The 12,055-nt window shown below is 32.8% G+C and overlaps 1 protein-coding gene across 1 annotated transcript; it reads left to right on the top strand.

Annotated features, from left to right (window-relative positions):
- The first annotated feature begins 892 nt into the window (after positions 1–892).
- Positions 893–9,874, top strand: LOC134234344 (pro-neuregulin-2, membrane-bound isoform-like). The gene is made up of 3 exons (XM_062716392.1): positions 893–1,727; positions 7,982–8,063; positions 9,739–9,874. Exons 1-3 carry the CDS (start codon positions 1,297–1,299, stop codon positions 9,754–9,756), a joined length of 531 nt encoding a protein of 176 aa, XP_062572376.1. The 5' UTR covers positions 893–1,296; the 3' UTR covers positions 9,757–9,874.
- The last annotated feature ends 2,181 nt before the right edge of the window (positions 9,875–12,055 follow it).

Here is a 12,055-nt window from a genome sequence, read left to right on the forward strand (position 1 = left end):
ACATCAACGATAGTGGGAAACATGGGATAATTTTTGCATGACGGGCTTCGCCCGTTATGCAAATTATCCCATGTTTCCCACTATCGTTGATGCCCAGGCATACTATACTAAGTAGACAGTGATTCCTTAAATATATTTATTTTGAAGAATTTCTTTAAAACGAAGCTAAACGCCAAAAAAAAGGGGAAGGATTAAGGACGGAAGACGGACAAGACATAAACTTAATGCCCCGGTCATATTCCATAAAAAGTGTATTTATTACTTATTACTTAATATGAAATAATTGTCTTTTAAAAATCCGTCTACCACTATGTCAGTCTTAAGATTACAATTATAGCCAAGACATACCAAAAATAAAATCTCAAATACGATTCTTACATTATATGATATTATTTTCAGACAATCAACCAATAAGCGACCTTTTCTTATAAAGAGCAAGGTCCGTGCAGGACCAGACAATATTGAAGTTGTACATGTTAATTGTGTCTTTCTATCATATTTTTCGCCGTGAAATGATTTTATTGTGGTCTACATATCCAATATATCTCTTCATGTGGCGATCACAAAGCCCATTTCTGCGAACCTTTTACAAACGTAGGAGAATACGTATTGTCATCTCAATAAATGATGAATAAAACGTATACCAGAATTTCTGTAGGAAAAAATTACCCTTCAAGCAACCACGTAACGCACTTGTAGGCATTGGCTGATAATTAATAATGAAAACTCACTAATATTCACAATGCTATATAAAGGTCATGCAAAAACCTTGTCCATTTTATTTACTTTTCATTATTTATAGTAACAATAAGAAAATCCCGCGAGCTTACTATGTGTGAATCATGAACAAGTATATACGGAGGGCTCCTATGACGCGGTGCTAAGTGCGCGTAGTCAGTTCCCTGTATATATACCCCACAGAATGCCGCATAATCCTTCATTGCTCTAATGTTTTACAAAACATCGACATCTTAAAAAGCATCAGTTATCGGTAAGAAAGGACCGCAGAGTGATTGGTGATTTAATAAACGTGCGCTGGTCCGCGAAGACGCACAACTTTAAAGGTGTTGGCGAGAAAACTAGCATTTACATTTAAAGTTTGGATTTTTGACGTAAACGTTGTATGTAGGAAGTGAAAAAAATATAAGACCGAGAGGAAAATTTAATAAAACTGGGGGTACTTGACCCGATAGTGTTTTGATTGGTCGCGAGAGTCACTAGTGCTCGCAAGGAATATAAAGGCTGTGACATTATTGTATCGTCATGTGAACGGGCCATCATGCTACTACTGTCGCCATGGATTCAGTGCTGATGTGGCTCTTAGTATTTACTATGCTTCTGGCCGTGCAAGTCAAATCTGTCCCGGTACAGAACAACAAATCAGGACCCAAGACACGAACGTTCAGCGGCCAAATTCAGAATCAAATGTCTCAAGTGACAAAAATTGAATCTGAAAATATGGAAAAGCCAAGGGACGCTTATGTATACAATCGTGTTCAGTTAACGTTACCGTCTTCCGACAAAAACTCCGTGCTTTCACAAACAGACACACTGACAAAGTCTTCAAGGAGACACCGACGGTCTTCCATTTTTTCAAGGTCAATAGTGGTACAGGAAATTCATCGTAACAGTCATTTAACAGACTGCACAGAATGGGAGAATCGCAGCTACTGCCATAACGGGGGAAAGTGTGCTTATATTCCCAAACTAGACCTTAAAACATGCAGGTTAGTGTGTCAAAGACAAATGTCTTCAAACTTTTGTTCTTGGTTTGATGCCCTTAAACCGATAAATTCAATCTCCTTTCTCTTAAATGATGTTAATTTCATTACTCTGTTTATCAGATTGAAGTGTAGTATAACCCCTTTTGAAAGCTACTAATTAAGACAAGAGTTGTTTGGTTCAGGACTTTCTTTAATAATTACCAATAAATGACATAATGGATTCATCTAAACGAGATGACACCACAATGATGTCTTATATCCTTACAATTCCATTATAACTCATTAACGCAACATTACTAATTTCCGGTTTCGTACGGTGGGGCGGGGCACCTTAAGACGGCCGATAAAGAGCTCTTTCAAATTTCTTGTCGCTTCTGACGTTTGTCTCCTTCGTTAGCTGAATAACGGTCATCACTTAAGGTGCTCTGCTCCTAGACTTTGAGTTCTGTGTACAATGAGATGAAAGAGAAATCGGTGACACCAAAAATCAACTTGGGACAAGAAGCTTTCAAGAAGTATATTTAGTATGCTGCTATCCTTTTAAAAATCTTAATAAAGCGAGAAATTTCATGAGTGCACCTACTTTATTGAAGACCTAAAAATTATAAAATCAAGTGGAAATGTGGCCAAAAAAAAATTAATAGATTTTTTTTTAACCAAGTAGTTGTGAACAAGTACTTCACACTTTATTTACTACATGTAATAATCAAGAGCTGTTATAACGAAGGCAGTATTTCCACCTTCCAGTTATTATGTATATTACTCTTGAAAACATAAGAAAAAAAAACCCCGAAAATCGTTTAGTTGTTTTTTATCTTTGGACCATCTGTGGTTAAACTGTTTTTTTTTTATTATTTCAAAAAAAAAAAAAAAAAAAGTATGACATATGGTAGGAGCAGGTGTAAAGATAAAAAGGAAAAACAGTTGATCGACTCAGATGTTTATATATTTACAAACAGGCACGATATCTACTTAAGAAATCCTTGTAAAACACTTAAAACAACGAGGCTCTGTTCACTTTTATTGTGCATGCGGTAACATAGAGGGAAAGTATAAATAAATTATAACAGTCGATACAACACGTTTCCTTTTGTTAATAATTCAAGTTGTACGTCCATTCTAAGATTTTCCTAAAAATATTAAGTGTAAGTAGACATACTTCTTTAAATATCATTTGCGTATAATGAATAATAATTGATAAAATTCTTCTTAAGATTACAAAAAGCGAGCACATCATAAAACCCTGACATTCAGTAATAGAAATAAAGAATTGATTCCAGTTGTAAAAATACCATTCACACGAGGGTCAATAAAATACAAGTGACATTTTTTTCTTTGTTTGCATCTTAATGGGCCCATGAGAACAATAATAATTAAATACTGATGGATTTTTCGTTCGCATTCTAAAAAATCCCTAAGTTAAAAGAGAAACAAGTCCCAGTCAGAATATAGTATATCCGTAATACCAAATATGATTCTAAATTTTCAAATAATTTTTAAAACGTCTATAAAAGAATCCCAGCAAAGAATCTTCTTAAAAAGTCCTTCGGTTTCCAGTGATGATAGCAAAAAATTCAGAAAAACTTATTGAACGAATTTTGAGAAATAATATATAAAAAATCAAATGACAATGCGCAGTATAGGGATTTCTAAATGGTTCCTATATGACTGTTCTACGCGGGGGTGTTTTGTTTTAAGTGTCCTTTCTCCCAATCTGGCGTAAGATGTTCTCTTGACGAAGATCAAAGAAATCAACTGTTACACACTCACATTTGTTTAAGTGTTCGGCTGTTAATTCTTTAATCTTTGACGAAAAAGGTTCATGGATTATCGTGGATGAGAAAGGTCAAGGTTGAACGAGACTGGGGCACTTAACACATTCTGTATTTGCGTTGTATTGACGAACATTTGTCTTAATTCATAAGCATTTCATGCTAAAACAATTAATTTACAGAAATGCAAAATATGACTTTTCTAAAAGTTCATCATTGAACAACAAATATTGGCCTATAAAAATTAAAAACAGTTAAATGTCACCAACTCATTAGAAATACCCAATCATGGCAATTAAATAAAATAAGTATAACACGCTTATAGCGAAGTGCAACGGACAAACAATTATGATTTGTTATACATGATGTTGAATTGTAATATCATAAAGTTAGCGTGTTTAACTGTAAATTCAACATGTGTGACAACATCGTTCATTTATTTTGATGTCACCACAATTAATTAATTTGCTACCTAGGAGCCAATTAATAAAACAAAAATATCTATTCATTAAGACCTGTACATGGAAACCAAGGTTTTAAGCCAGTATGTCACATGAGAAAATAAGTGTCTGAATTTAAAGCACAATGCGTATAGATAAAAATAATTTATGATAAAGTGTCTGTTTAAAGAAACCATCTTCTTCTTCTAATTTAACGTGAATATATCTCGTTCTTTTATTCTTAATCTACAAAAATTCAAAGAGCAGCCGAGATGCATGGGAAAATGGCATACTACACAGATTCTTTTGTTATACTTGCGAATGTTTAAGATTGTATAATATGCATTCTGACATAGCTTCTCTAGTAAACCACTGTTATGTAACACGCCTGTCACAAGAAAAATTGTACTAGTTTCTGCCGCTAACTTGACGTTTATTTATGAGCTGCTGACGGTTCACCATTTTTTCTGCCTCTTGTAATTGATTAAATAGGTTTTTTGACAAAACCACAATGAAACAGTTGCATTCCAGGAATGTGCAAAAATGCAGCAGTTCTTTGGTTTTTTGGGGCTTTTAGTGCACACTTCCTTAAATCACCTCGGTGATTCTAATCAAAGTAGTTTCAAATGTTAAGATTTTAAATCATATCTGAAAAGGGGGTCTTTTATTTCATAAACTGCATGATGTGTATATAAAACTGTTTATAAGAAAATTGTTTTTACCGAATCAAACAGGAATGAACTGGATGGTCTCCCCTGTAAAAACTTTACTTAGGGTACATGTATCATAGAGGGTGCTATTTCTATCAGTATCAATTACACGCTTAAAGCACTAATATACAAAAAAACTTAGTGCTGACTCTGTGGTAGGTCCAATGTTTATGACGTCATAAAAAAATATGAAGACAAAGCAAAAAAGATAATAAAATAATGACTTCTCGTTACGCCTGTGGATAAATTGTTTTCAGATTGGCTTCTCTAATACCCCCTGAACAAGAGCTTTAGTCGCTTCTGACGAATACGGGACATTTTTTGTCCAGATATCGTTATCAACGAGATCCAAACCCGCGATTGCTTCAGCCAATTTGCTTCTTCTCTTGTAACATATGGTTCTCTTGAGCCGATTTTTTTCATTTCTTTCAAACACATGGAGTGAAGAATATTTTCTAGGAATGTGTGCTTTGTGTACATTGAAAAGCATGCTCCTTTCAATAGAACAATCATATAACACTGACTCTATGGGGCATGGAAAATGTATTTATATAATTTATCATAGTGTAGCCGATATTTGCATTAAAATACGTAAAACCCTAATAAATAGACAGTTTGGCAGGGCTTCATTGGGTCGGTTATTACAGAATAATTATTATTGTGTATTTGCGTGACTAATTCAGTCTCCTGGAGACTGAAACTTATTCTTCATCACAACTTTTGTGGGTGGTCATTTTAATTAAGCCCAATATGTTCAGCGCAAGTCGAACCCAGCATCAAAGCACACTATTAATCATTATCTCCGTTGTAATCTAGCAGGCGCTTAAAACATTTAACTGACATCGAGCAGCTAGTCGCTCAGAAAATACAGATTATGATATTAATACACGGTAATAATATTATTATCGTAACAGTCGCGCTTTATGTCCCGTCCTCATGTAGCAATCTTCAAGGTTCAAACGTTCTGGTCGTATAACACATTCCGTATTTTAAGTTTCTCCAGCAGCAAAAAGTGTCTAATTGTTCCTTATCTGAACATAAACTGACATCCGGGGACTTAATCAGCGCCCTCTACCGTTTTGATGATTTCCACGCATAAACTTTGCCCCCTAAGTTTATCATTAGATAAGGGTAGGTTATGTAAGAACAATTCAAAACGAGAACCTGCAGCATGCCTGAAATTAGTAAAATTCCAGACGTTTGATTGGGTGACAAGAGGGTCAGGCTATTCACCGCGTACTTAAGTTTTTTGAACCTTTAGATAAGGACAAAGTACTATTTGGGGAAATATAATTAAAGAATGTTCTAAAGTGAATTAGCCGTCAGAAGAGTTAAGATAAGATTTATCCTTAAAAAATCAAAGACAAAAAAAAAAAAAAAAAAAAAAAAAAAAAAAAAAAAAAAAAAATGATTTGCATTAATGAAAAGAATCAGGATGAAGATTGGTTGATTAGAATTTTTACTGTATGAAAAGCAAAATGAAGACATAAAAGAACCCACGGAGTTAACTAAAGGAGATATTTATCGTGACATGTTCTTTTTAAAGATTAATGATCAAATTATGAATATCATTTATCATCAGTTATATCTATTGGAATTTCTTTCTCTCGGAATTAATTTCCTTTTTTTAAAAAAAATAGATTTTAAAAGGTCCGATTATATAGAAGTTCTTTTTATTGAGGTATAAATTTGGCTTTCATGGTTAAAACTGCTTAATTGGGAGAGTACTGTATATGATAAAAACATCCTACATGTACATGTAGTTCAGAGGACCCAATAAATTTCCATTAACATCGACTAAATGCCTAGGTTGTACATGAAACACAGTTACATAAGTTCATTCTAATTATCGCAGAGGAAGGTGTTTAAGTAGGGTTTATAAGCCGCACGGGTTAATGATGAAATATCAGAACATTTCTCTTCCTTTACAGGAAGACGAACATTTAAAAATCTGATTCTTCACTTTGATAATTTTCAAACGTGTCATAATGCACACGTCAGTCTTTAAATTAAGATCAGTTTAACTCAGAGAGACCCAAATTTTTGACTTATTTTTTATTGGGGTCATTTGCAGGTCAGATTGTGCTGATATGAAAGAAAACCAGGAAGAAAAAGAAATAAAAACAATCAACTGAATAATTACCACGATCATATTTTTTTTCTTCAAACACGAAAAGTACATGTACAGAACGATATTCAGAATTTTCTTAAACAAGATACTTAAATTTTATAAGTTGTTCCTTTAATTCTTTATGTGCACTTCAAAAACAGCCGTATGCATGACGCAAACTAAACTTTGTACTTGATTACAGGAATTAAAATCCCAATATGTAATAATTTCTTTTAATGAATGATTTACCAGACGAAAAATGAACAAGCGAACCTTCTCTCTGATTTATTCAATTGAAAGACGTTTGCTTATTTTAATCAAACTTTGGAAGTAATGCACAAAAATGTAACTTGGGACAGATTTTACTGGCTTTATCAAAGTATTACGTGGATTATAGTATTCTTGAGTTTTAGCTGTCACATATAGGGCCGTATAGTTCATATGCGTATAATAAATTCATATTCAAAGCAAAAGTTAATTTCAAAAAAAGTACAAAGCTTTTTTCTGAATTTCTATTGTCATTTAATTTTACGCCCACTTCCATATATCTTAAAAATCCTGGATCCTTCCCTGCGTTACAAAAATGCAAAAAAAAGAAAATTATTCATCTTCATAAAAAAATCTGCACTTCTGAAGTAAAACCTGCATAATTAACAACTTTTGAATCATCCGCATAAAATTTTGATAAAAAAGATGAGTTGGGGGGTTGCTCCTTTAAAGCGACCCGTTAGTCATGATAAATCGGCGGGGGTCTCTTGGAAATTTTGATAATTAGGTGACTAAGAAGTTCTCCCTCTCTAAGATCACAGGGGAAACGGAGGCTCCGACTAAAACTACCAACACATGAGGCGAAATCTGAAGTTGCCACTTACCAAAAAAAAATATTATAATTAAAAAAACTCTGAGAAATTTGCTCAGTTTCCAAATATAACCAACGTCTTAAACGAAAACAAGCTCTTTCCCTCTGTTTTTCATTTTGATTTCACTTTATAGAAGTTAATTTGTTTTGGATTTTTTGGAAAGTACCGTTAATCAAAACGCAAAAGAAATTTATGACTTCAACACAATTATTTTAATACTTGACGTTTTATCTATTTTTTTTTAATTTAAAATTAAATTACCTATGCATATTTATATTTATGTGTTTTTGACATTTTTAGAGATATCACATATATTTACATGTGAGATATGTATATTTACAGGTGAGCTATATATATATTTACAGGTGTCCTATGAGCTATACGGGGTCTCGCTGTGAGATTTTTGACCTTCAGTTTTTCATGAGTCAAATGACCGCCTTCAATCCAGTAAGTATACATTGTATATATATATACAGTATATATACAGTATGTATATACATTGTACATTTTGTTTACATGTTGTTACTCCATACTGTCCAGAATTGTTCGTTACAAAATTTTATACTCCATACTTTACAAAATTGTTAATTTCATAATTTCCAAAAGCCTTAATTTCAAAATTTAATTTGCTACACTTTCCAAAATAGTTAATTTTAAAATTTAAAACTACTATACTTTCCAAAATACTTAATTTCAAAATTTAAATCTACTATACTTTCCAAAATAGTAAATTTCAAAATTTTTATCTATACTTAACAAAATAGTTAATTTCAAGTTTTAAGTTTCTGGTAGAAAAATAGCGATTATTTTAAAATATAGAAAAAAAATGAATAGCCTTTCTTTTAAAGTGAAGGAGAAAATTTCCAGATAGCTTATCGAACGATCTTAATTGCGACTGGGCTTGTAAATTAAAACTCGAAAGCGACTTATTTAATACAGGGATACAAAATCAAAAATTCTACTCCTTTGAGAAATTAATCCTTAATATGCATATCCTTGATCATGCAAGAGGTTTTATAAGAAAATACCATCTCTCTCTCTCTCTCTCTCTCTCTCTCTGATGGATATAGAAGCAAAATGGGTAAAAAATCTTGGTTAATTTTTGTAAGAGTGAATTCAAATATAAACAGGATATTTAAAAAAAAGGCTTTTTACACTTGTTGATATAATTCGGGTTCGGGGAAGTAGGGGTGTCTTTTCATACACAGAGTTATATTCACTTGTGACCGTTCTCTCCTCGTCCATCCTTTTTGTTTTCCTACTGTATCTGCCAAAAACTTTAATCTCTATACATTGTAAAAATTATCGAACAATTGACTTTTTTGAGAGTTCTTGAGTTTTGGACAGACGTTCATCCCAAATGTTTATTATACTTTATCAGAATTCCCATAAAGAAATAAAACATTTTTTTTTGTTACTGACGTAAACTTGAAGAACTTTATCAATAATTCTCCATTTTGTTTGAAAATAAATATGACATAATCAGTAAGGCAGTGTAATTTATTAGATTTATGTCGTCATTATTAAGTAATACTACCATAAAGAACCGTCCGCTACTGGGGAAAAAATCTCTCTCTTTGATTAGTAATCTCAACAAAAACAAATATTAATTATACCTGGGCGAATAGCTGTTTTCTCGGATATGCTCACATAAAATATACCCCCACATAAAACATACCTCGTTTTCTACATTTTAACTAAGAACGAAGAGAGGGAGTAAATAGCGATTGTCTTGCATTCAGTAATTAATTTTGCTTGTCTTATTAATTTATAAATCAATGTGATGATCAAACCTAAGGTGTAAATTAAAACTCTTCTTGATAACTCATTTGTATAAAACTACCGGTAATTAGCATTTTAGAACAACCTACTTAATATAGTGTCGCCATAGAGATATATACTTCCGGTGAATATTTTACGTCATTTACCAGCATTACGACATATGAGTCTTAACGTTTGCTTTACATTTTAATCCTTAAATTTTCTCATTTTGTATGAAATGAAGTCAGATTTCGGTCAATTGCATACATTTACTTCACTTTTGAAACCCAAGAAAATTTTCAATTTAGAAATTTATAGGAAAAGAAATGAAATCAATCTCGCATTCTGTTCTTTTTTTCAGTTTATGTTTAGTGGTTAAAGGAAATATGGGAAAGACAAACAGACTTTGTGATAGTGCTGGACATAATGCACGAACAACGAGAGTTCGCCTGTCCGTCATCGAACTAGGTCATCCAAAAATCGAACACGACCAGAAAGAAACATCTCCACCCAAAGATTTTAACGGTGACCGATCTTCCATTTTTTACCTTGCCATAAACTCTGTGTGCATTTTTTCCATATGTTAGCCACTATGGAATACAACCACGTGCAAAACATTAACTTCAAAGGTGTTTTGCAAAGAAGAACACGGGAGAAACAGATTTGGGCTCGTGCAAGTTGAACGAAAGAGCAGCATGTGTGCCTCGGTGGTTTCGTGCTTGCAAGTCATTAACCCGGCCTGTATGAAAACAGGAGTATTCTAATTACTTAAAACAAAACAGATACTTCAATCGCGAACAGTAAACCCTTCCGAATCCAAAGAAGATTGCGGGGAATCCAGTGTCTGTAGCTATATTACTTCGCCTGTTAATCCGACTAGAACTACGTACAAGCTATTAAGTCAAGGGGCTACTAATAAGAAAACCAGCTTTGGGAGTCAACGCTTTGGATATTATGATTTATTGAAATAGAAGAAATTAGTTTTTTGGCAGAGGATACAAAGAAAAGAGCATTTCCCAACAAAGCTTGGTTTCATCTCAAAGTAGACAATTATATTCTCCTGTTGAACTTTGAATCCAAGGGGGAAAGTGCAATCTTTGACAAATACAGAACATACAGATCCATGAACTTGATTTTAATTAATAAATGTCAATGGAAATCATTTATAACTTTATTAATCACTATTTTGGCCAGATGCTTCGTCTCTGTTTAACAGATTCTCTCTGTTTGTTCCGAACCACCTTTCAAGGCGTGTTCGAATCGTCATTTCAATGTCTGTGATAAATCCCTCAAATGAATGTTTGAATGGTTGAACAATTTCATTATCCCCAAGTTTAATTGGTGTTCAAGCGTGTGAGATTCAATGTCCATTCATTTCATTCTAAAACCCAGAGAGGTTGATTCATATCCCTACAATTTAATATATCATTAATCTGAATAAAGCCCTCCAGGAGGGGCATTAAGTCTGTATTATATACCGGTGTATAAAAAAGAAGTAAAATATATATATATATTAATTTGGCTAGAATTATTGGCCAGACGTTTGAAAATGTCAAATTTAATATATTGCGACATTGTCTCCTCTGACATTCAACAGATACAGAAAAAAAAGTCTTTGTCGGGGGGGGGGGGGGGGGGGGTTGTGGGGGAGTATCTCCCTTCTAGAACATGGATAAAAATAAGAATGAAAAAGAAGAGGATATTGACCTACATTTTTGTCTTCAAGGTCTATTTTTTTCATCTATTAATCATTTTTTTTTAAAAAGGTAACACTTAATAATTTTGTATTTTTTTTCTCCTAAAAAATGCAATTGATAAGAATAAGAGATGAAAAAAAGTTTGACAATGTATCATATATTTAGTGGGTCCTATAAAAAATTAATTTTTTGTTAGATAATATGTTAATTCTTCATTTTTCATCGAAAGTCTGTGTAAATGTATGGCGAAATTACACACATCATATCAATATACATGCTGGTTAAATATGACATACAATGAATGGTTGTTATTTATTATTGTGTATAATTTATTAAGAATGTATATGACATGTCTGATTGTACGTGTATTTGTTTGTGAGGGTGTGTTTGTGTGTGTATCTATGAGAGAAATATTTGTTATTGTTCCTAAATTTTTTTGTTGAATATCTTAATTACGTTTCAGCATAGCTGGAAAGAAAATTTTAAGCAAATTTACTTGAGTAATTTTAATAAAGGATAGTTTATACTATACTATATAAAGAGTCTTTATTTTTCTTTTTACCAACGTTTAGGAAATGAAGTTGCACAGGGCAAAGGGGCAACTTTAAGGCTTTGGGGGAAAGCATATTGTAGCAGCACGCATCATTTTCTGATGAAAAGCAAAACTTGGAAATTTAAACCAAAGTAAAGAGAAGTAGAGCAAAATCAAAGAATCCTTTGTTAGAGCTGCACAACTGCTCAATCAGAAAACCACAAACGTCGGTATCAAAATGGCGCCACTGCCGGTCGTGTGAAATTACACTATTTCCCATAATAAAATTCTAAATTTATAAATTGCTAAATGAAAACCCTATTTTTTCAAAACTTTTCCAAAAGCTCCACAACAATTTGAAAATTTAACATACTGGACATGCTCTTTGCCAGGCATTGTCCATGGTTTATTGCCAAAGCCCAAACAAAAACCAAAGAAACACTTTTTTT

The sequence above is a fragment of the Saccostrea cucullata genome, unplaced genomic scaffold, assembly GCF_032062105.1.
Source record: "Saccostrea cucullata isolate Sc308-1 unplaced genomic scaffold, CSIRO_AGI_Scuc_v1 ctg575, whole genome shotgun sequence".
Classification (NCBI taxonomy): domain Eukaryota; kingdom Metazoa; phylum Mollusca; class Bivalvia; order Ostreida; family Ostreidae; genus Saccostrea; species Saccostrea cuccullata.

Excerpts from the sequence above, each read along its gene's own strand:
- LOC134234344 (XM_062716392.1), top strand. The coding sequence starts at position 1,297 with ATGGATTCAGTGCTGATGTGGCTCTTAGTATTTACTATGCTTCTGGCC. Across the intron at positions 1,728-7,981 it reads CTAGACCTTAAAACATGCAG|GTGTCCTATGAGCTATACGG; the intron begins GTTAGTGTGTCA and ends ATATATTTACAG.